The following is a 25,518-nucleotide window of genomic DNA, read 5'->3' on the forward strand; positions in this document are numbered from 1 at the left end:
CAGTTGTCTTTGGCTTTCTATCTTGTTTCTGAACAGCAATCTAAATCAAGCAGTTCTGTGATTTGGTGACTGATAACATCCATTTGGCTCTTTAATGTTTCAGTTTAGGAGCCAATGGTGCATCACAGGTTTGCTTTTTCCTAAAAATGAACTATCCATAGACCTAAGTTGTCATGATGCCAGCTATTCAGAGGTCGATGCCAGTGCCATCGGAACTTGACTATTCTTGATAGCAGTTTCATTTTTCCTCTCCCTTATTTAAAACATTTTCATTAAGAATTAAACGAAAACAATGGCATATAGACTCCAACAGTATTTTAATTTGTGGCTCTTGACACTTCTCCATTTTGACTAGCCTTTTTTTAATGTTTTTTTAAAAATATATATATGTTATTAGGGCTGTCAATCCAATACAAATTTTAATCGAATTATTAAATTACATTCTGATTTAATTAATTAAATGACTTGCATATATTAGTATTTTCTTATAAAAGGCCCCCAAAAAAAGATAATTTAATATAAGAAATAATTTTAATAATTATAAATATAATTAATAATTTATATCATAATGAAAAATATTTCCTTATTAATGCAGACAAGTATAGCACTGATTAGAATATACAAAAAGTGATTGATTCCATTTTGCATTTGCCCTTATGAAAATTTTACCATAAGTTTTTATAATTGTAACTGTGATATTTGTAGCAAGACCATGGTAACCACAGACAAAACCAAGCATGGATCTTCACTACCATGGTCAGATGTAACATGATTTCCAAAAAACCAACTATGGCATATTTGTTATAAAAACATATTCCTTCACTCCCATTATGTAGCCTGTTATAAATGTAATTTAGCTGTAGTTGTGATATGATAATATTTATGATGAATATATTTCTTCCTAATGTATGATAGTTAATACAGTTAGGGTTACTCTAGTAAATTCAAGGTCATTTGTTTTTAAGGGTGGTGATGTGTGAAAAGTCTTTATGTCTGTGCATGTCACAGGGATTTCTCCTGTTTATCTTGTTAAAGCTGTTTAGAATGTCGGCCGTTTAATATGGTTTTTAACTAGTTTACTCACTGAAGGTTTTCATAGAGGTTTACACTAGAGAATTCTTTCCAAAAATGATTTATTGTGACAATAATTTTAAATCTGATCTGCGCTCCGTGACTAAACGCACCTGCTCTTTGCTTGTGCTGCTCTGTCCATTAAGCCCTGCTGATATTAATGGGTTTGGTAGCCGATAGTGCTGTTTTGTTCAGCTTTTGATGTGTGTGCAGTTTAATGTTGGGTTGCAGAAAACAGCAGCGCATAAACTGGGAGCGAGAGAGAGGGAGCCAAAACTGTAGTCACACCTGTGCAGCCTATAAAAAAAATGTAGACGTACCTACGAGAAAAATGGTTGTGACCATTTAGTTGCAGTCTGGAACTTAGCTAACACTGGCCTAAAGTCCACAGGAATACGTTTTCAGTTGAGTTCAGTTGAATATTTCAAATGTCATGACTGTTTGATAGTTTATGGTGCTGAGTGTTTACAGTTGAGCTTGAGATGAACAGTTTAATATATTCAGATGCAATGTGTTGGATGTGTGTTATGTGTAAACCTTGCAATTTTGTTTTATAATGTTCTTCCGATTGACTTTGCTGAATTTGAGGGGCCGCATGATGTAAGCCAATCATACCAGTGTCCGTTTACGCAAAAGTTTTAAGGAGATGCTAAGGCCAAAACAGAGCGTTTCAGACAGAGGACAGAAACAGGGTGGAAAATGATCATATATTACTAAATTGTGACTGTTTTGGTGCAAAAAACTTAAAACTGGATTATGGAAAGATAATAAAATAAAAATAGCACTTCATGAACCCTTTAATACCATTTCTGTTATTTACTGTCAATTGTTTATCAAAAACAACAAAAAATAAAGTCAAGCACAGATGAAATAAGCCATTTGAGTCTGTTGTTAACATGTGCTCACAGTTTTCTTAAAGAGACAGTGCCGTGTTTTCGCACGTGCTCAACAAATCAATCAAAATACTTGTAAATATGACAAATTATGCAATTAAACAATAAACATGCAACAAAATATAATATATGCAATATAATATCATATTTATTGATTGAATACAAGGATTTGTTATTTTTACAAAAGCTAAAATATAACCAAAATTATGGAAAACTAATAAAATATAATTTGTGAAATGTATGTTTTCATAAGGTACCTAGTTAGAAGGTCCCCTGTATAGTTAACAGCATTAGCTGGGAGAGAATTTCTATCATATATAAGCAAAAGAGACATTATAACTGAAAAATACCCATATGAATCAAATTCGAATCGAGAGCTTGAATCAGAATCGAACCAGTAAATCTGAATCAAAACCCAGCCCTATAAATCAACACATTAAATTTCAGTTAAATTTCAAGGTCAGTCATTCAGTACCTGGGTTTAATTAAACCAATCCTACTATGGTGAAGGATTGGCTCATTAATATTAATTGAGTAATGTGATGTTGACTCTGGTAAGTGGGTGCTACTTATGACAGTCAACTAAAAAGGGGGTTGTAAACTCTTGCATGCCAAGAACTCCCAAAAATTATGACCCACTTTCGAGGGACCACTGTCCAAAAATATAAAGGCAGTTTTTCATGTAAAAAAAGATGTAAATTGTATATGATATATATATATATATATATATATATATATATATATATATAAAAGAGAGTTTTCGAATTGATCTCTTGACTCTGTCATCATGGATGTTGCCTTTAACTCCAATATAAAGTTATGCTACATGTCAAAGCAGTTCTGACATGATAAATGAAAGATGGAGACTTTTCTGTATTTTTATTTTTTTTATGAACACTCATGCTCACTCAGGCATCCCAGCTGGCGTAGTGAGGACCAAGCAACCGAGCGCTCACGAACAGGAAGTGAGTCTTCACAAACCGGAAACACATCAAGCAGGGGTAAGTGATCACTGACCTGTCTTTTGCACATGAGAAGGCAACCAAACTTTACCTGACTTTGTCTTTTGGGTACTGAAGTTTAATTAAAAAACAATGCATATATCTTTCATTATTCTGTGATTATCAGTTTCTACAAAAACACCTCACCAGATTTAAATAATTCTTTCATCTTTGTCAGGGCCGGGAAAGCGTAGGGAAAGTGAACGTTCTGTGGAAAATGAGGTTTTCAGCCGTGATGAGGAGCCACCCTGCCATGGAAGCCAGATTTCCTCCTCCAAACAGGAGGTTCTGCCACTAAAGGTTGTTCCAGCTCCACCACCTAAGGAGAACGTTTGGGCAAAGAGAAGCACCATGAGTGTAGGATCCAGTGAAAGTGACACTAAACCTGCTGTCTCTCCCAGCAGCAGTGCTCCTCCAAAAAGGTTTCTGTCTCATTTAAATAATATTAGACACATATGGTATCATTCTTATTTATTTTTGTATTATTCAATGATTGTTTCAGTATTATATTAGTATAAGACAAACAGAATTATAGAATTCTGAGAGTTTTTCTGACTTAAGTCTTTTATATATGCTTTATTTTTCAGTTCATCAAGCTCAGCTGAAGTTCCTCAGAGAAGTAAAGGTAAGACTTACAGATGTACAAATCCACCGAGGTATGAAAGTGATACTGGTTAAGGTGTTGATGACAAAGTCAGGTCGTCATTTAACTTCACGGGACCTGGGACTAAAATCTTTATGGGTGGGCCCCTTTCATTTGCCCAATGAGTATGCTAAACCATAGAGAACCTTAATGATGACAGTGTTCCTGTGCAGTTAGTCCCACAAACAACAACACTGGATCAATTCAGTCCATACATCCCATTTTCACAAAAAACTGAAAACCCCTCATAACATCACAACGGATTGATGTCAGGACAAATTGGTGATTTGTGTTTATCCTGAAAGCTTGAACAGGGCTAGAAAAATGTCCTGAAAACATCTGAAAACAAAGCTTATATAAAAACCATTCCAAAATAAGAATTTTATAGAATACAGCTGAATGGAGTTCCTTCCTTTAGAGAGCAGTCCATAGTCTCCACTGCTGAACACTGGGCTCTCCTTGCAGATGAAAACAAAGCAGATGGGGTGCGCCAGGATCGGGGTTCCTCACGGGGTCGAGGCGGGGCCTCAGGCTCTGGAGCAGGCAAGGGGCGTGGAGACGCAGCCAGCCGAGACCGAAGGAAGGAGACAGACAGGTTAACCACTCTTTTGCAACCCTACTGCTCAAAAGAGGAGTGTAGAGGAGTGTAGTAGTGTATCTCAGTAAGGATTTATTCAGTGCTTTGCCATCTTGAGAATTTAACTTTCTAACTTTTTTGAGACTTATTCAGAGTATTTTAGTTTCTTAATGGGTGATGGGACAGATGGAAATTTGTCTGAAATGGCCTCTAGAATACTGTGTCCAATTGCATCTTTCCAATCTCAAAAACAAAATTAATATCCTTTTCCTTGATCTTTTGAAATAGTTTGATGTACAGTAGGGCTGGGCGATAAAATGCTATTGATATTTATCAAAGAAAGTGCATTTCCAATATCGATGATAAACTTTTGAGTACATTTCTATATTTAATCGATGTTCTACATCTAGACCAGTGGTTCCCAACCTTGTTCCCGGATGCCCCCCCAACACTACACATTTTGGATCTAATCAAACACACCTGATTCAACTCATCCACTCAATAGTGGAGAATCCAAGACCTGAATTGGGTGTGTCAGAAAAGGGAGATATAAAAAATTTGCTATGTTGGGGGGGCCTCCAGGAACAGGGTTGGGACCCATGATCCAGATGATTGGATCAGGTATGTCTAACTAAAAATGCAAGAAGATCGGCAAAGTTATAGAGTTGAACATACAATTAGGTTGAAGTTGTTACTAAAAAAACTCTTCTTTTTTTTTTTTTTTTAAACACTCCACAGATTTGATATTAGCAAACTATGGTTTTGGCAAGTCATTTAGGACATCTGCTTTGTGCATTACATGATTTGTTTTTCCAACAATTATTTACAGACAGATTGTTTCACTTTTCATTGACTATATCACAATTCCAGTGGGTCAGAAGTTTACATACACTAAGTTAAGTTAACTGTGCCTTTAAGCAGCTTCATCAAATTCCAGAAAATTAAGACATCATGGGATAATCAAAAGAAATCAGCGAAGACCTCAGAAAAAAAATTGTTGACTTCCACAAGTCTGGTTCATCCTTGTGAGCAATTTTCAAACACCTGAAGGTACCATGTTCATCTGTACAAACAATAGTACACAAGTATAAACACCACGCAGCCATCCAGGAAGGAGACACATTCTGTCTCCTAGAGATTAACATAGTTTGGTACAAGAAGTGCAAATCAATATCAGAACAACAGCAAAGGACCTTGTGAAGATGCTGGAGGAAACAGGAAGACAATTATCTATATCTATAGTAATTTGAGTCCTATATTGACATAACCTGAAAGGCTGCTCAGCAAGGAAGAAGACACTGCTCCAAATCTGCCATAAAAAATCCAGACTACAGTTTGCAAGTGCACATGGGGACAAAGATCTTACTTTTTGGAGAAATGTCCTCTGGTCTAATAAAACAAAAATGTAACTGTTTGGCCATAATGACCATCTTTATGTTTGGAGGAAGGGTGAGGCTTGCAAGCCGAAGAATACCTTCACAACCGTGAAGCATGGGGGTGGCAGCATCATGCTGTGGGGGTGTGTTGCTCCAGGAGGGACTGGTGCACTTCACAAAATAGATGGCATCATGAAGGAAAATTATCTGGATATATTGAAGCAACATCTCAAGACATCAGCCAGGAAGTTAAAGCTCAGTCACAAATGGGTCTTCGAAATGGACAATGACCTCAAGAATACCACCAAACTTGGTAGTAAACTAAGGACAACAAAGTCAAGGTATTGGTGTGGCCATGACAAAGCCCTGACCTCGATCCGATAAAAAATGTGTGGTCAGAACTGAAAAATCGTGTGCAAGCAAGGTAGGGCTGCCCCCGACCAAATATTTTCTTAGTCGACTAGTAGGCATTAGTTTAAGCCATTAGTCGACTAGTTGTCGCATAATTACTTAAATATATATTTTTGGGGGGCATCAGAAAATGGAGAGTTCCAGGGCTGAGAAAGAATGTTATAAGTAACATTGCAAAAATTGTTCTATATTACAGAGAAATACTAAACTGTAACAATTAGCCTTTAAAATATAAATTTTACAAGTGCATGTACGTATCAAGTCGCTGCAACACTTGCAAAAGCAGTAATAATTCTGAATGTGTTGGAAAAACCAGCAAGGAGACTGTCGGAACATTTTGTTAATTTATAGAGAGAAATGCACATTAAGGTTGTGCCGACTGATGATGTTCTCGGGGATAGACGATGGTCGCCAATAGCTGATACCTTTGATGATGTCAAGACGTTATTTGGCTTCTTTTCCCATGAATATATTAAATTATTATTAGGCTATTATTATCATCAAATTAATATTACAAATAAGTTGCCTTGCGGCATACAGACACACGCTTGAAGAAACACTTTATTATATTATTAAGAACAGGTGACAGAAAAGTCTTGATTAGCCTGATAAGGGGCAAGGTGTGTAGCATCACGACCCGGCCCCACACTGTCACATTCCACCTTCGTTCTCTCAGGCCCCCGGCATGATGTATGCCCCATCTGCCGGTAGGTCATCCCCGTATACCTGGAAGAGAGAGAGGGAAACAAAAAAATTTGGCACCTACACGCCATTACGGCAGTCGTGCTAAATTAACAAAAACATTTAAAAAAAGAGAGGGAAAGGCCAACACGGAGCGGCAGTGGAGAGAGAGAGAGAGATAGAACAAAAAACACTTACTCGCCAGTTCTCCATTACGCCGTAGCTTGGTCCTCGGCCACTCCTCCACCCTCTAATGGACAACAGATGTGCCTCTCCGGACGGATCGGAGGCAGACCTCCAGCCCCTGGTGGTTTTTGGTGGACGGTAGGGGTCTCCCCCACCCCTGGCCAGCGGTAACTGCTCCAGGCGGTTCATTGGGAGCCCCTCCTTCACTCGCAGTCGGCGGACGTTCCTCCGCTTCCAGGCAGTCCAAGGAGGGCGCGGCTGCTCCATTGGGGTGGATGGTAGTTGCGAGGACTCTACTACGGCGCATCCCTCCTCCTTCCCGGATTCGGCACCAGTGTAAAGGGATTAATGGAAAGGAGGAGGCGACAACTGGCTTAACAATATAAATAATATTTAATTAAATAAAAAGACAAACACTGTCCCACTGCGGTCTCCAGTCGGCTTTTATCCCTCTATTAGGCTTGATTAGCCTGATTAGGGGCCGGGTGTGTAGAATCACGACCCGGCGCGCCCTCCGCCCTGTCACAGCCGGCAAATTGGTTCCCAATGGGTAAGATGGGTTAGGCAGGGACTAACTACAGCCACAATATAATTTCTTTGACCCTGGAATAGAATGGTGACATTCACTTCAGGTTAATCTTGAATATCCCTGTGCACACACCTCATCCTCACCTGATTTTTTTATATCCATTGGCCCCTTTTGAACCAAGCATTGATGAATGGAGGTTTGGTTACAATCTGAATCCACCAAGTCTTGGTATGGACCCACTCCACCGTCCCCCTCGGTAGCCAGGAGATGAATTGTTCAAGTACCACAAGGTTGATGACATCTTCGACGGTGCTCTACTCCTCAGCCAGTACCCACCGCTGGCAGGCATCTCTGAGCTGTTGTGCAAAGGGTGGCCGACATCGCTCAGTGTTAGGGAACGGAACCGCTTTCGGTGCTCTTCTGTACTCTGGCCAAGCAGTTGCAGGATGGCGGCAAACGGCTCTTGTTGTGCCACTTGCTGGGCTTCCACGGTCAGCAACGGCAGGAGATGAACCGTCCGTTGCACTGGGGCAATTTATGGGCTTTGGCCTTGTGTTCAAACAGCTCCAGGTAGGCCTCTGTGTCGTCCTGAGCCCCCATTTTGTCGAGTATCACGTGAGGGTTTGCTGCTGCCGGGGTACCGGCAGTTGTTATGCTGTGTGCTGGGCTTCCCCGGGCAGCAACGGCAGGAGATGAACCGTCCGTTGCACCAGGGCAATTTTAGGGCTTTGGCCTTGTGTTCGAACAGCTCCAGCTAGGCCTCCGGGTCGTCCAGAGCCCCCATTTTGTCGAGCATCACGTGGAGGTTCACTGCCATTTACTGCGGCGGAGGCCCCCTCCTGGAGTAACAGGCTCTGCAAGATCCGCTGGTTGGGCCTGAAGGATCATCTTGAAGCATTGTTGCTTCTCCTTCTGCGTCTCCATGAGGGCCTGGTGTTGGGCCTGGTGGATGCCAGCGAGGGATCGGAAGACCTCTTCCAGAGGTGTGGACGACTCCATAGCTCCATCCCTCCTCCTTTCCCTGGTTTTGGCACCAGTGTTACAGGGTTCATTGTTGTACCGATAAAGGAGGAAGCGGGATCCTGTTGAATCAGTCCACGAGAGTCACTTTTATTAGAAACAAAATGGAAATTTATTTTCAGCATAAACTAAACAAAATCCTGCTTTTCATCTTAAACAACACACTCTCTGTAAATGAAGACACAGTTTCTGGTGTGTGCCTCACCTCTCTCTGTGGACTGGGCTGCTTTTATTTCCCCTATTTCTCACTGCAAACACAGAACAACTAATTAGCCACAATTCACCCCAGATGGAAAGCCTTACCGCTTCCTCTTTCCCTCAGACGATCGCTCAACCGCGCCCCCACCTCCACAGTGATGTTTATTAGCAAATGGCAATCCAACTTATGGTGTATTAACGCCAGTTACTGAGCTGGAGTGTGGAGGGTCACAAGAAATGCTTTCAGTGGAGCCCAATGTCTGCTGAAGACAATGAAATTTGAGAAATGTAATCAAAAAGAGGTCACACACCTTATGTAGGATTAAATACTAAACAGAGCATATTTTAAAGGTACCTTACCCACTGGAGTATACTTGTAAACCAACAAGTTAGGATTACATTCATTCTTGAGGTCTATGGCCTTTTCTCCCCATAAATGGTATGAAATATATCGTGATAAATATCAATGTCAAGCTATTTGAAGAAAACTAAAAACAATATGTTGATATTTTTTGCCATATCAACCGTCCTATTTGTATGACAATGTAATGTAGTCTTTGTAAACTCTTTTCAACCCAACTGCAACCCTGCTGCCTGTGAGTAAGAGCTGTTATTTATTTTGAAAGTGAATTTCACGAGATACCGTGCCTTAGTCAATAACGTGTGATGTGGTTGCAAATAACCAAAAATTGCAACTCACTTCCATTTATCCACAAAAAAATTTGCAAGTAATTTTTTGCAAATAAGTGTGAAAATGGGAGAGAGCCATTCTTTCAAGTGTTTGTTGAAGAATAATCTGTGCAAGTTTGTATATAATACATACGACTACGAAATAATCCACATGACTCCAGTCGACAAATAAAGTTCTTCTGAACCCAAACGATTGATTATTTTTAGAAACAAAACAATACTGTAGCAGGGTGGAGGGCGGGCCGGGTCGTGATCCTACACACCCGGTCCAGTATTAGGCTAATCAAGCCTTTGAGAGGGATAAAGGTCGACTGCAGAGGATCGTGCGGGAGAGAGAGATAGTTTACGAACATGTCCGTCATGTGTGTTTGTTTATGTTGTCTTTTAAGTTTATCATTAAACCATTATTTATATCGTCAAGCCGGTTCTCGCCTCCTCCTTTCCATTGATCACTTTACAAATACTTATATATTTTTAACTACAAATGTTTGATTCCGAACATCTCTGTGACGTGCGCTCATGAGAGGTATGATGCAAGCTTGTTGGTATGGTCACGTGTCACATGGAGATATAATTTGGAAATAATTTCCAAATAATAATTAAAAAAAAAACTTTACTGCAGTAAATAACCATCCTTTATTTCGGAGCAATGTGGCACAAGTCTACTTGAGCTTTTTCTTTAGCTGAAATATATTGGTTATGTTACTGTCAGGAATTCAAGCCACAAAAGTTGTAGTTAGTGAAACCAAGTGCGAGAGCGTTTACTGAGATTCACAGGATTTACGGGTTTACACAGTGAGATCAGTGGTACAGTTGATATCACAGAAGAGAAGCTTCACAAACTAAAGAAGAGATAACAGGCATAACAACAGGGTACGCACTAAACAGATATCAACGAAGATCAAGAGCAAATACAGACAGGTAAATAGACACTGCAAGTCCTTTGTGTTAGACTAGACAGTGAAGTGAAGTGGCGAGTTATTTATGCAGGCAGTGATGAGCGAGTGAATTGAGTGCATGTGCGGTGAATTAGAAATCGGGTGATGAGCTGAGGGAGGTGCAGAGCCCAAGGGAGGCGTGACAATGGCAAAGTTTTCACACATACCTGAGTTCGCTGGAATAACAGCACGAGCACAGCAGATGAATTCAGATATCAACTCTTTGTTTCTTTCAATAGTTTGAAATCCTCAGGAGTAAAATGTTCACTGCACACCCTCCAATATTTGAGAGAATGTAGGGATGTACTGATATTCAGGTTCAACACGATAAGCCAGAGCTTCAATCGCTCATGATCATGTATAGGCAATCGATGAAAAGTTCATATTTTTCTCACCGTGCATTTTCATTGGGGTTTCTGAAGGTTGAAGCATACAGGATACACACACGCCAAATGACCAAAATTTGAACAATACAAATCTACAGCAAAGACAATTAAACTTTTGTACAGCTCTCCTTCGCTTGTAAACAATGACGTGCTTCCTGACTCCTCCTCCACGTGACGCGTGAACTTACCAATGAGCTTACGTCATCCCTCTTATGAGCATGTGTCACGTGTACGAGATGAACAAAAGCAAACATTTGTAGTTAAAAAGTATATAAGTGTTGTTTTGTTTCTAAAAACAATCAATTGTTCGGGTTCAGAAGAACTTTATTTGGCGACCGTCAAAAATGGTGTACATTCGCTTGCATTGTTTAAAGGAGGAGGCCTGAAATGAAATCCTAAAAATCTTAAATTCTGTTTTGATGAAGAAAGAAACTCAGATACATCTTGGATGGCCTAGGGTTAGGGATGGAGTAAATGATCAGCAAATTTTCATTTTTGGGTTTGAGAACCGGCTTGTCAATATAAATTAATTTAATATAAAACTTAAACAGACACATGACGGACATGTCCGTAAACTAACTATCTCTCGTCGCACCACCGTCTGTCATCGGCCTTTATCCCTCTCGGAGGCTTAATTTGCCTGATAAGGGACCGGGTGTGTAAAATTACAACCCGGCCCCACCCTCCGCCCTGCCACAAAGGACAACAAAGTCAAGGTATTGGAGTGGCCATCACAAAGCCCTGACCTCAGTCAGATAGTAAATGTGCGGGCAGAACTGAAAAAGCTTGTGCGAGCAAGGAGACCTACAAACCTGACTCCGTTACACCTGTTCTGTCTGGAGGACAAAATTCCAGAAACTTATTTTGAGAAGCTTGTGGAATGCTACCAACTTCTTACAGATTCTATGTAAACTTCTGACCCACTGGGAATTAAATAAAAGCTGAAATAAATAATTCTTTCTACTATTATTCTGACATTTCACATTTTTAAAATAGTGATATTTACTGACCTAAGTTTAAGATTAAATATCAGGAATTGTGAAAAAACTTTAGTTTAAATGTATTTGGCTAATGTGTATGTAAACATATATATATATATATATATATATATATATATATATATATATATATATATATATATATATATATATACACACACTCTACAGGTCAAAAGTTTAATTTATTTTGAAAACCATACTTATATTTTAAAAAAGGGTTACTAAAAATATATAATGATCCCAGTTTTTGTTTGTACAGCTCATCACTAGCTAAATCATATACTTAATTTTTAAACAGTCTTGACAGACAGAAATGGTCTCGCTGCTTATTCTTCCACATAAGCAGTGTTTGCTTCTGCAAATATTTGGACATCTCTGGAAAAGATGCATTTGGTCTCAGAAGCTAATGAAAGGGTGCAATATGACTCCAGAGCATGGGTGTAGATCTCATTTCAACTGGATCTGTTCAATTATTGATTGTAATATTGAATGTCTTTTCCCAAATTTGGGATCCCCGCTTGGGATCTACATCCCTGCTCCAGAGTCTTTTTAATGAGTGTAGGTGTGTATGTGAGACTCTGTCTCCCTCTGTTGTGCGTTGCTTGTAGAATGGATGCAAGAAGAGAGCGAGATCTCAGACCAGCACCAGAGCCAAAGAAATTTGAGGAGCCTTCCGGCCCTGTGAGTGACAGAGCTCTCTCAACACTCTCTCTGGGTGTGATCCCATGATCCTTGGTCCCCTGTATTCTTTCATGTTTTTTTTTTCTTCTTCTTTTTTCTCAGATATCCTTTAATTTATAGGGTTTGTGTTGTGTTTTTTTTTAAATTGGCCATGTGTGGAAAGTGGAGATTGCAATGTTTTTGGCAGACTATTTGGCTCATCAGGGGCCTTTCCATGATGCCGGGCTAGCCAGGTATGGACTTTTAGTTTGTGTCAACCTCGGGTTTTAGGTACCATGAAATTGGGACACCATGTTAACTTGCACACCACAATCATGGCTAACCTGCTATGTAGCAGGTTTTATTCTGGGTAACAGACTGCTTACAGACACTGAACCAATCAGCTGTGAGTAAAGTGACATCTCTGACACAACGAAGTCACTCCCCTGTGTCTTTTAAAGCACACTTTAAATGAAAAGCATAGAAATCCACAAAATCAACTCTTCATGATAAATTACTTATTTGAGAGTAAATACATATTTTCGGCAGAGGGAGTCTTTTATTTCATTTAAATACACTATAATTGTTATTCATTTACAGACTCTAGCCATAAAATATAAAATATCTATAAGAATATAAACATTACATAATTATAGGCTATCTATAAAACCGCTAGTAAGATCCTGTAACCGTGAGTTTGCTCAACTAGCTTCATGGTACAGGCAATAGGTCTTCCTTTACGTTAGGGTCCATCTATATATTAATCATGACTGACCTTTTTAAGTAAGCGTAGAAAAAAAAAAAAAGAGTTGGCTATCTTTTTGGAAGAGAGTTTTGCAGCAGTCAGAATTATCCAGTTTAAGGAGCAGATTGACTATAGCTCAGACAGGCATCTTAAAATGAGCCAGGTGTTATTAATACATTATTGTTCATTAGTAGGGCTGCACAATTAATCTAAATAAAATCCAAATCGAGATATGGCAATGTGCGATTTAATTAAATATATTAATAGTTTGCATACTCTGCCTGCTTCAAAGTTTATATGCGCTGCTCTGTCCTGTCTGTATACATGTTCTCAGAGCATGCGTGAGGCTCGCAGTATTTAATGTTACAGAGCCGTTCTAACTTTCATTCTGACCTGCAGCGCTTCAAAAGTGGGGTTTGCCTTTACATAAAACTCTGGGATTCCCTCAGTGTATGAGAGCATATATGCAAACCTAAGGGACTGTTGATATTTTACAGTGGTGTTTATAAATGGGTATAGTTTATAGTGTATGTGCTTTTCTCACTGTAGTCCCAGAAATGCTGAATTCTTCCCACTTTGTTGACTTGTTGGGCTCCATCCTATGGCATTTGTTATTTGGTCTGTTCCACGCACATGCGCATTCTTCAAAAACCTGTTTACGTGCACTTAAGAAAACATTTTATTCCAGGGTTTTTGCAGTAAATGGCATTCTGAACCTATGTAAACAGGAATGGCGATATTCTTACGCCATTTAAGGAATTAAGAGAAAGCGTTTTAACACACCTAGTTTTTTTCCAGTGAACGCAGCTTAATGTGATCATGTAAACACATAAGCGTTGTTCTAGCAGGTTTTTGAAGAGTGCGCATGTGCTTAAACCGGATAACAAACGTCATAGGATGGAGCAACAGAAAGAATTTAACCTTTCTGGGACAACAGTGGGAAAAGCACATACACTATACCCATTAGTACACACCAATGTAAAATATCAACGGCCCATAATATGCGCTCATATATTGGATACACTCTGAGATTTATTTAAAAGGGGAAATCCCACTATTGCGGCGCAGTTCTGTAGCAGATCACAATAGTAAATTATGGAAACAAACACGGCAACAGCTCTTGTATATCTTGGGGAAAAAGTGAGTCTTCCTCAGTTACCATGTTTGTTATTTACACAAGTGTCAGAGGCAAATTACGTTGCTGTGGAGAAAGCTGCTTACTGACTGAGCCAAATGTATACGGGAGTGAAGAGTACACCGCTTATCCAGTGCATGTAAACTGCAACGCTGCTCTCTCGCAATAAGCTGCTTTCTCGCAATAACCCAATTTCTGGTGTCCTTGTAAACATAGTCAATGGTGGAGCACATTACACAGCTGTTGTGAACTCTGCTATAAAGGTCTTTCTACAGTTGTCTGCCAAAATAAAAGCTCATCGGTTTAAAGTTCCTTGATTTAACTGGACCTCATAGCAATGTCCTTTCAAGTTAAGATTTTAATTTAGAAATATATGGCTATTATACAAATTATTACCAATATGTCCTGAGGTTCTTTTTTTTTTATAGGCCTCCTATATAAGGTTTCACAGCTGTTGACATATTAAGTGTTAGGCAAGGAAAAACACCTTTTGTGAGAAATTGAAATCAGGAGGTTGCACTGACACCTAGGTTATTTACCTTTGAACATTTTCCAAAATAGTTCCTTGGTCCCTAATCTTTTTTTGGGGGGGTTCTGTAGCCTGTTTCCCAGTACACAAGAATCAGTGCTATCAATAACCACAGTCAACTTAATTCCTAAATGTTTGAAGCTAGCTTTTGTCAGAGCAGTCGAACAATTTTAATTATAGTCACCTAATTTACAGACTAATCTAAATATTAGTCTGTTCACTTGAAACCAAAGAGCTAATACGAACATCAAAACCCTAACATGCTTTGCTTACATCTCGTTATCCCTTTTTGTTTTAACAGAAATTCAGCTCAGCCAGTAAATACGCGGCCTTGCTGATGGATGGTGCGCAGAGAGACGAGGAGGATGGCGGATTCTAAAAGGTGGACGGACTATGCTGATGATGGTTCAAGCGAATTACAACATTAAACCTACTGCTTTTATTTCATGCAGCTCTAAAGGACCTAAATCCACCCTCTGAGAGCAAACACACATTTTAGAGCCACCCTCTTTTACTGGACTGAACCTGAAACCTAGTGGGGAAATACAAGACTTATTTTACAGTGAAGGAGAGAGTGTGGAATATTGAATGAATTAATTATAACTAATAAATATATGGGGTTAAACGAAATTCACACATGATTGCATTGTCGCTGCTGCTCTTGCGTACATCATAAGTTGAGAGTATTTCTCATGAACCGTGCACGTTGAATGGCAGAAAACTTTAGTATCACTGGGAAAAGTGCCACAAGATACATGTTTTCCTTGAACTTTTAGGGCTTCCTAAGCTTTCTGAAAGAACGTTTACAGCAGCTGCTTTGCTGAGATTTCTGGTAAAAAAAAAAAAAGGGGGTAATAAATCTCACTAACATGATTTTATGTCTTAAATGGCCAACAGGTCTGATGATTTGTATTCAGGGAGAACTGTCGCTGGATAATGGCCAACAAACGGATCTGAACCTGTTAGTTTCAGTTTGATATTTCTCTGCACTGCTTTAGGCAAGAGTGTCCCATTTTCTCACTTTTCGTTGAAGGACTTTTTTTAAAGCCACTCCTTTGGACTGATGTGCAATAGCAATTGAAGTATTTCTCTGAATTTCAATGTTTCAACAACAGAGTTTGCTGCTGCTTTGGGGTGAGCATATATCTGAAGGTAGTGACATGCCTTGCTTATTGATTTAAAGTGTACCATCTACAAAAACAATAAAAGACTACACTGAGACAATTATGCTTTGTATAAAGATATTAATTAAGTAAATTCCAAAAGGCTGTCATTTGATAAATTATAGAGATTTAGAGCTGAAGTGTGTAACTTTATCTGTGTAAACCTATCCTAGCTTAAAATGCAGAGACAACTATAAGTAAGCCATGTATAGGTTAATTTTCTTGAAAGCTGTAAACAGTGTCTCTGTGGCGCTATGAAAATTCCTCTGTTTTAAGCGACCAGTCCCATAAGTCACAACAATGACTCGACTAATGGTGTGAGTTGGAGGCGGGGACTATCTGTTTGTTCAACGCAGGCACGGGGCATATTCAGAAAGCTATTTTGAAAACAATCATTTTTTTAATTCCATTTGGTGGCACTAGAGGAGCAGACATTACACACATCGGCTTAAGGGATGGTCACATTACACTTTGTGAGTCATTCATCTCCATTTATACGCATGTGCATACGGAAGAGTGGGCACGCAATCTTATGCGGAGACAATTAATCTTGTGCAAAAAAAATTATCCAAATATCAAAGCACCATGGTTTGCGGTGTTCCGTGAAAATTGAAATAGTATATTTTCTCATTGTGAATTTATTTATAATGCATTATTAATATAGTTATAATGTCACACAAGTAAGAGTGCTGTTGCTCCGTACATTCTTTATATACAACAGTTTAACAAACAAGTGAATGATATGAAATATCATATTAGACAAAACATTTCCAGTTAGTGTATTTTTTTATTTATTTAAAGAAGTCAAAGCATCAAAGACAACGCCACACTCTGCATTGCTCAAAATACTCTGTTTTGCACTAGTGGTCTTCGTAACCTAATCAATGTTTTTGAAGGAATAATTTAAGTTAACAAATCATTGTCGTTCACTTCCATTGATATGAACATGACTGACAAATCAGTCAATGATTAAAACACCCATAACATAAAATATTCTAATTTGTCGCCACCTACTGGAGTAAATTTGCAACCTTCAGAAATTTTCACTGAACGAATCTGTAAAATAAATCAAGATGAATTTGAATCCCCACCACTATTTGGAAAGCAGTGAACACAGATAAGTGTAGAGATACTAATGGTGAAGTGTTGCAGTGCTGCTGACTATATATACACTGATTAGCCAAAACATAATGACCACCTTCCTAATATGCTGTTGGTCCTCTTCGTGCTGCAAAAACAGTGCAAAACCGCCGAGGCATGGACTCTACAAGATCCCTGAAGGTGTCCTGTGGTACCTGGTACAAAGACAGCAGATCCTTCAAGTCGTGTAAGTTGCGAGGTGGAGCCGCCATGGATCGGACTTGTTGGTCAAGCACATCCCACAGATGGGGATCTGGGGAATTTGGAAGCCAGGGCAACACCATAAACTCTTTATCATGTTCCTCAAACCATTCCCAAACAATGTGTGCAATGTGGCAGGGCACATTATCCTGCTGAAAAAGTCCACTACCATCTGTGAATACCTTTGCCATAAAGGGGTGTACCTGGTCTGCAACGATGTTTAGGTAGGTGGCATGTGTCAAATTGATGTCCACATGAATGGCCGGACCAAGGGTTTCCCAGGAGAACATTGCACAGAGCATCACACTCCCTCAACCGGCTTTTCATCTTACCATAGTGCACCCTGGTGCCATCTCTTCCCCAGTTAAACTGCACACATGTACATGGCCGTCCACGTGATGTAAATGAAAACAGGACTCATTGGACCAGATGATCCTGACACTCTTGTGGCCATAGTAGACACTTTCAAAGGTGGACAGGGGTCATCATGGGCACTCTAATCTGTCTGCGGCTACGCAGCCCCATATGCAGCAGGGTGTGATGCACTGTGTTGACACATTCCTCCCATAACCATCATTAAAATTTTCTTTGACTTAGACCAGACAGGATAGCCTTCATTGCCCTCACGCATCGATGAGCCTTGGGCGCCCAACACACTGTCGCTGGTTCATGGTTTGTCCCTCCTCGGACCACTGTCAGTAGGTGATCACCACTGCTGACTGGAAGAACCCCACAAGCCTTTGACCCAGTCATCTGGCCATAACAATTTGGCCATTGTCGAAGTCGCTCAGGTCTTTACTCCTACTCATTTCTTATGCATTTAACACGTTGACTATGCTAAATTGGTAATATGATTGTTCGCTTACCATCTAAACTACCCAGACCTTGACATGTGGCCTTTTTAGATGATTAGCATTATTCACTTCACCTGTGAGTGGCCATAATGTTTTGGCTTATCAGTGTTTATAAATATATAGACCCAGCCTTGTTGTCCGTTGTTGCTGAGTGGTTTAAATGGTCCAGTTTGTTAATCACATTGATAAATACAACTGAATCTCATTGCCAGTAGCTTTCTGAACTGACATTTTTTAAAGAGAATTAACTGTTGCAAAGTCCTTAGCTTTATTATGGATACTGTGTCTCCAGGTCCATTGTCATGCTTTGTCAAATGTCACCAAATCTTCAGTCTAGTTTTGGCATGCCACGTGTTCAAAGGATAACAGCCTTGATGCTACAAGGCGTGACGTCGGCAACGAACCGTTCACTGGTGCTTAGTAGTTGTGCGTACATCCTGGAAATGAGTCTTAGGGAGTGAGGGGTTGTGACAATTCTTATTTCCCATGGAAATTCATGAGGGATCAGGTTTCGTTAACCCAAGCATTATAACGATCATATTAAATAGGGAATGCTTAATTAATCCAACAGGATGTAAATAATTTATTCTACAGTTCACCCTGAAGGGTAACTGAGCACTTTGTTCAAAAGAAAAGTCCTAAGGAAGATAAGAAAAATACAAGTTTGTTATTCCAAGAGACACTGAAGTCCTAGCAAAGATTGCTTCTCAGATCAATTTCTACCTTCTTGAAGTTGTGCCTTAGTCAATGAAAATTCTATTCCACATATGCTATGCATCCACTTCACACCCCCTTCATCCCTTGACCTTCTGCTGGATGGAGGCCAAAGAATTTGCCCTTAACCCCAGACATACAGGCCTCATTAACAGAGCCCAGGCTCCAAAGGGTCATCTCTGTTCTTCGTACAGCAACCCTGACAGGAAGCAGACAAGGCTGTGGGATGCGTATGAGAAAACAGGAACCCAATGTTCTCAGAACATTTGTACATGTTGTGTATCTGACATTTGCTCAGCATCTCCATTTCTGCCTCATATCATTCTACTCTGATCTATGAAGGTTCTCCTAGAGATGGCTTAAAAACATCAGTCTAATTAGCATTCAATAGATGAGTGTATTGGTCCACATTTAAAGTCAACATAAAAGCATATCGTTGATACATGATCTCACTGTGCATAATTCACTAGTGCATGTGATTCTAATCGAAATATAATACCAATTGTAATTGATTTGTAATAACTATGGCTGGGCGATATGGCCAAAAAATATATACTTAGTTTAGGATTTAGTCCTACATAAGGTGTGTGACCACTTTTCATCGTTTTGAAATGTCATCGTCTTCAGCAGATGTTTGACTCCACTGAAAGACTTTATTGTGACGCTTCAAACTCCAGCTCAGTAGTTAGCGACAATGCACCATAAGATGGATTGATTGCCTGATGTCAGAGTTGCTGTTGTGTTCAGTCGATAGCTTTATTGCATTGTCGTGCTGTCTTGTCTGGTACACAACGATATCATATTAGTCAGAAAGCTAGGTGCTAGCCTTCAGCTACTTTGCCTTATTACTCTTTTACATGACAGCAGGGCTATAGATCTGTCCCAAATGACACTCTAGATGTAGCCGCTAGCCAGCTACATATTGTTTTAGTTTTTTGGCCGCTAGTTAGCTTGTGTCACCAAGGTCCTCCAAAGTTAACCAACTGTTGACAGAGATGTTTCCGGAGGAAAGCACCACAGTCCTCTACAACTGATTGAAAACTCTGGCAAAGGGACATACATTTTTCACATTTCCCAATTTATAAAATCAAAGCCTGCCCTGCAGTTGTTAATGGAATGTCAAGTTTTAGTTTAAAATACGGAATTTCGAAGATAAAAGTGGTTGCAAATGTAATTTTAATATGTTTAATCATAAAAACATCCTTTAGGTTCTGGACACAGCATGGCGATATCAACATGCGTACAGTAGGATGTTTATCGTAGCATCTCGTCATCTGACACTCTTTGGTTTTTGTGAGACATTTATTGTTTAAAATCCACTATTAATAACTAAATATCACACATCCTATTTTGTTCACTTCCATCAACGCACAACGTATCTTTTGTCTTCTACTTTAAAATGACTCAGGGTATTGATGTCTATTTTTTCCCTTTCCTTCCTGGCACTCTGGTCTTGTTTCCAGGCATTTCAGATGTAGTGAGCTGCCAAGTTTCCCTCGGACTGCAAGACCATATCACCAGTGTTTAACAGACCAGCACATGTAAACATTTCTTTTCTGCTAACTTACACTAATATGTTGAAAGCACTAGAGGGAGCATTATCCTATTTATTTATTTATTTTTGTTATACTGTACTGAATTTTTTTTCTCAGGTTTAACACCTGATTGCTCTTGTCTTGGGACAAACAAACAGGTAAATCAAGTTAACTTGGTAAACACATAACCTTGATAACATGTTTTGTGGCCCCAAATTGGCAGCAGCATATAGTCTACTGCAGTAACCACCAGGTTGCAGCCTTATCATTAAAGTTTATGATTTTTGGACGCTCTGGCACAAGTTAAATACAAACATGGTAAGGCAACTTGATATACTTTTGTGTTTGTGACAACTTGTTGCATGGTTATATGTCTGGAGAGTTTATCTTTTTTTGTCCTTGGTGTGTGGTGCAACATTTCTTAGAATTTTGCAAGATTTCCCACTCTTCCCTGTTTGTGAATAGTGACGAAATTATGGTCCTAAGAATCTCGGACCCACCCTAGTTTAGGCTCAATTGGTTTCATTCTCAGTCAACAAGCTCTAGAGTGTAGATGTCTAAATAAAAACCAAACCAAACACTGGAAGATTGAATATAAATGTGAATACTGACCACTTGTTTAGTTGGAGACTGTGAAATACAATGTGGTAAATGTGGACATTTTCTTGTATATTCTAAGGGGGTTTAGGTCATCGCTTTCTGTAAACAATAGGTGGCTTTTAAAAAATGTCTCCCAAATGCCCTCTGTAGGTGGGATGTGTTGTGAGGTCATCCGCTGTCCAACTCTAGCTTTGATCCCAAGGGGATTTATATCAGTTCAGGCATTACGAAATACACTGGAGTCAAATGGCTGCTTCAAATGAACCGGGCTTGGAGTTCTTCCATTAAAGTGTTCTTAGGGTAGGAAAGTAAGAATAAGGATTGCTTTGGTGAGATACAGTTACTATTCATTTATGCCTATGGACACTTTTGACAGAGAAACCAAAAACTCTATTACAATTAATAATAAGTAAAAAAATATTTTCTGTAGTTAATCATAGTGACATGGAGCAGATTTTTACTTATCCTATAAGTCAATGTGTGGTTTGTGGCATTTTCCTTCCTGTGCAATAATGCATGCCCATTGGCCAGTCACAGGTGCACTAAAGAGCCCAAAAGGCATGTACATGAATATTTTAAGAATTGCTATAAACTACGAGAAAGTTTAAGGAGCTGCTATAACCCATCTGAAAACAATTATAGTAAATTGGAAATCACAAAAGGATCTCATGATGTATCCTTCATCTCTTCACTCCTTCTGCTCCTCTTCTTCAGAATGATATTCTTGTATGTACATTAATTATTACATGTAAAAATCTAAATGTTTAACATGAAATGTGTGCACTCATTATCTTCAAGTGATGTGCAAGCATCATTGTTACTATTGCTCATACTAGAGCCCGAAGCCATTTGTTTTGAGAATAATGGCTGGCTGATGAAGTTATTGGCTGGCTAGCCGGCTCAGCCAAAACCTAAATGGCTGCTGCAGCCGCCAAACTTTTCATAGCTGCAAATGGCTGAAGCTGCCACTTCATGTCTATAGATGTCTATGTTATACTGATTTACTAGATCTCAATATTTCCAAGCAATGCATGGCTTACACTATATTTCTACAAAATGCAATACTGTGATGAGAGGGTGAGTGACGGCAGAGATCGCGGAGAAGTATGTTGATTAAGAACGCAAACTTTTGTTGAATTTATGAGAAATCTACAGACGCAAACAGACGAAATGTAGTAAAATAAAGACCTAAATGTGTATTTCAGACTTTTTTTCACCACAAGTCTGAAAGAAGACATGTTATTGAAGACAAATATCCAAAAATCTCAAAATTGACCAGTAAAAAAAATACGATGTTTTTGCCTGCTGTGTCTCGCCTTAATATAAACACACACTGTTATCAGTATTATTGTGGACAAAGTTTTGCACATTTCACTTCAATGTACACTGAAGCATGCGTCGTGAATTAGCAATGTGGAAACGGTGGTTTGTTATCATGTTCAGTGCTATAAATCTCTCCGTTCCAGAATATTTGGTTCATAACATCAATCTTTGATTCAGGTGTTTGTGCAACCGTGCCCTGAAGATTTAACAAAAGTCTGGGTAGGCCTAAGTTAAAAAAAAAAAGTAAGTAGGAATTAGGAAAGAATGCGAGAAGTGAGATCAAAATTACCTTGCTTGCTTCTTTCCGCCATTTCACCTCAGTGCGAGAAAAAAATGCATCGCTTCTTCTGTACGGAAAACGAGCAATTTTAATTGGTCGTCAATTCACTGTGAGTCTGTGTATCGTAGCAACGAGCACAAGACTGTGCTGTTATGAATCCAGTGGGAAAATAGATCTCGTGTATTGTTTATATATTTCGTGTGTGTATGTCTCTATGTGATAGAATTATTATTTGATGCAAATAATTCTAGCCGGCTCAGCCAAACTTTATCAGATGGCGGCTCAATTTGGCTTACGAAATTATTGGCTGGCGGCGGCTGAAATTCTAAATGGCGCAAATGGCGGCACCTGGCGGCGGCTTCGGGGTCTAGCTCATACTTAGGGTTAGGGATTTAATCAAACCCCTAACCCTTAGTACAGCAGTTTGGTATAATATAGATGGTGCAGTATGTTGTCAACACTTGGGTATTGGTACATCTATTATGTTGTCTAAAGTTTCCTAAATTGCTTTAAGCATTTTGACTTTATGTTGTTTTTATCTGCAATTGCTTATAGGTATTTTGCTTAGTGGCCAATCCAAGACTTAATTTGAAAACGTTGTCTCGAGGGTTCACTTAGATTCCCATCTTTCCACTGTCCATCTCTCTGTTTATCTTTCCTTTTAAGGTCTGTGTAGTCGTTGTTACCCTGTTCTATTTCGAGCAGTCTCATCATCTTTTGGTTCTTACATAACTCTTCATATTTCTTCCTTCATCCTCTCCATTTCTTTTTGAGCAATCAGAATAAGAGATAAGAGTCCAGACAGACATATGTAGATTCCTATGTAAATCCTCCCCTTTCCACTCAGTTCATATTCATATCTGTATAGTGTGGTCTCTCTCTCTGTCCTCTAGCCAGTCTTTTTCAACTTTAAAAGCCATCACACCATTACCAGACAGTGAGAATTATGTCTGCAAATGCAGGGAGCCAAAAAGTGCTCAGCATCTGTTGGCAGCTGGCTGAGTTTGTGTTAATTAGCGTTTTGAGTATTTAGTTGCAGCAATCACTCCGGGTGTTGAAAGATGCATCTGAGGGGTCTCACAGGGGATGGGACGGGAAGGTAGGCTCGTCAACTTCATGTGGTGCCAGAGTCACTGTAGAATATAGTGTGGATATCAGACTGAAAACATTTCCTGAGGATAAGTTCATGTATCACTTGATTTTCTGTTTAGGTAATATGACGTGTTCCTCTTAAATATGTATGGCTTTGGTTTTTTGTTTGATTTTTATATCCATTTTCTTGAACTTAGTTTTACTAGTTTTGTTAAAGTCCTCTCAATTAAATTAGATATCCCCATTAAATAGTAATGTTGATTTATAGGTGAAGAGTGCAAATTTGTTTGTGTGAAAATATGGAATTGCAGTCTTTAATTAGAGCGGCCCCACATTGCAACATTGTTTAGACCAATGGTGTGAGATTGGGGTGTTTGCATGAACCATGGATGATGGAGTGTGTTAGGATACTTGTTCTGAAAATCCTTTGGAGTGCTTGCTAAGGCAAGCATCACTATTACTATTACTATTACTTAGAGTTATGGATTTTAACAAACTCCCAACCCTAAGTATTACATTTTGGCACATAACTCACCCTGCACTCTTTCGTACTGCATACATGAATGACACATCAAGTCATTTGGCTTGTTGAGAAGGGATGTGCTTTTACTTTTCTAAGCAATCAGACTTTTTGTCTGGCAGATGATTAAACAAGGCGAAACATCCCTAAGGTTTACATTGTAGGAGGGACTCAAGCCAGAATATAGGGACCAGAATAGCATAGAGATTTGGGGAAGGGCTCTTTTGACTTGACTGGGCCAGTGAGCAATTTCCTAGCAACAAAAGAATTATACTCTCTTACTAATCAATATCACATAACATCTGTAAGTTAAGTTACTCTTACTTAGATCCTACTCTAATTTGAACTCTGAGTGTACTTGACTGCTATGTTATTGTTTGTTTCCACATTTTTCAAACTGATGTGGTTTCTAGGCACGTCTCATGTGTAGCTGTAAACTATTCTGTTGGTGCACACCTCTAACATGAAGACAGGCAGTAAATTTTAGGAAAGCTGGGAGAATCATTTCTCTGTACCTGATAAAGTTGTTAAAGGAGCACTGTTTCTTGGCTAAGAATTGCCCTATGTCTGAATGCAAAAGAGAAAAAGAACAGGAAAAGGGAGGGAAGGGGGGTCGAGGAGGCACGAGTGGAATTTGCCTTAAAAGGGGTGAGGTTTAATAGCACCACAGGCCACCCTGTCACCCCCTTCCCTCTTCCCTCTACTCCATGCCTTATCCTCCTTTGAGAAAAGTAAGTGAACCTAAAGAAAACTAAAAATATGCAGCTAAAATAGGTCTTATAGAGGAAGAAGTAGAGTTATCCTTGTGTCGCAGTTGACTCTTGGAGGCCTTGTCTGGGTAAATCAGCTCAGAATAAAGCTCTGTGTAAGATTATTCTGTTCACACAGGGTCTCAGTTACAATGCTTAAGCCCAGCAGCTACGGATCAATGCTGCCAACTTGCATACCATCTCAGCCACAAACCCTGTAGAGCTGCGGTTTCCCTCGCTTCCCAGAGATGGTTGTTGTGATCTGATACGCCATTTCATTACCTGGTGGATAGTGGTGGTTTCAGTCAGCCTTCACAAGAATACTGGGAAAAATGTAAAAGGAAAAAAAGTGAAATGAGAAATGGATGATTTAGTGTAATCTTAGCATGAGAATCACTGTGGAGGAAGGAAGATCTGTAAGCATTGTATGTTCTGTACTGTAGCTCACTAGATTTTGTTTCTTCTCCTTTTGTACCACATAGGAGAGAGGAGACAAGAGACTACCTATTTGATTTATTGGAATACTTGATTCTGATTCTAAAATGTTAAGAATATGTGAGTGGTGCTTGCCCATGCAAAACTTTGTTGTTTTGGGTTGTTGACCAGAACATTGCTATGTGCTTGCTAAGATTTTCTGAGTGTTTTTAGCATATTGCTTTTAGTGTGTCATTGGTGGTTGT

At 39.3% G+C, this 25,518-nt stretch overlaps 1 protein-coding gene across 2 annotated transcripts in view; it reads left to right on the forward strand.

The window, feature by feature from the left end:
- Positions 1 to 15,884, forward strand: part of eif4ba (eukaryotic translation initiation factor 4Ba) — a 34,027-nt gene extending 18,143 nt beyond the window's left edge. Inside the window, exons 10-15 of one of the 2 annotated variants that reach the window (XM_052091847.1) lie at positions 2,877 to 2,965; positions 3,144 to 3,387; positions 3,553 to 3,590; positions 4,074 to 4,203; positions 12,207 to 12,279; positions 14,969 to 15,884. In XM_052091847.1, coding sequence (XP_051947807.1) covers positions 2,877 to 2,965; positions 3,144 to 3,387; positions 3,553 to 3,590; positions 4,074 to 4,203; positions 12,207 to 12,279; positions 14,969 to 15,046 — 652 coding nt within the window. In that variant the 3' untranslated portion in view covers positions 15,047 to 15,884. The remainder of the gene's footprint in view (positions 1 to 2,876; positions 2,966 to 3,143; positions 3,388 to 3,552; positions 3,591 to 4,073; positions 4,204 to 12,206; positions 12,280 to 14,968) is intronic. The other variant, XM_052091848.1, reaches the window with a different exon arrangement.
- Positions 15,885 to 25,518: the final 9,634 nt, after the last annotated feature.

This window comes from Xyrauchen texanus, chromosome 25 (assembly GCF_025860055.1).
Source record: "Xyrauchen texanus isolate HMW12.3.18 chromosome 25, RBS_HiC_50CHRs, whole genome shotgun sequence".
In the NCBI taxonomy this organism is placed as follows: domain Eukaryota; kingdom Metazoa; phylum Chordata; class Actinopteri; order Cypriniformes; family Catostomidae; genus Xyrauchen; species Xyrauchen texanus.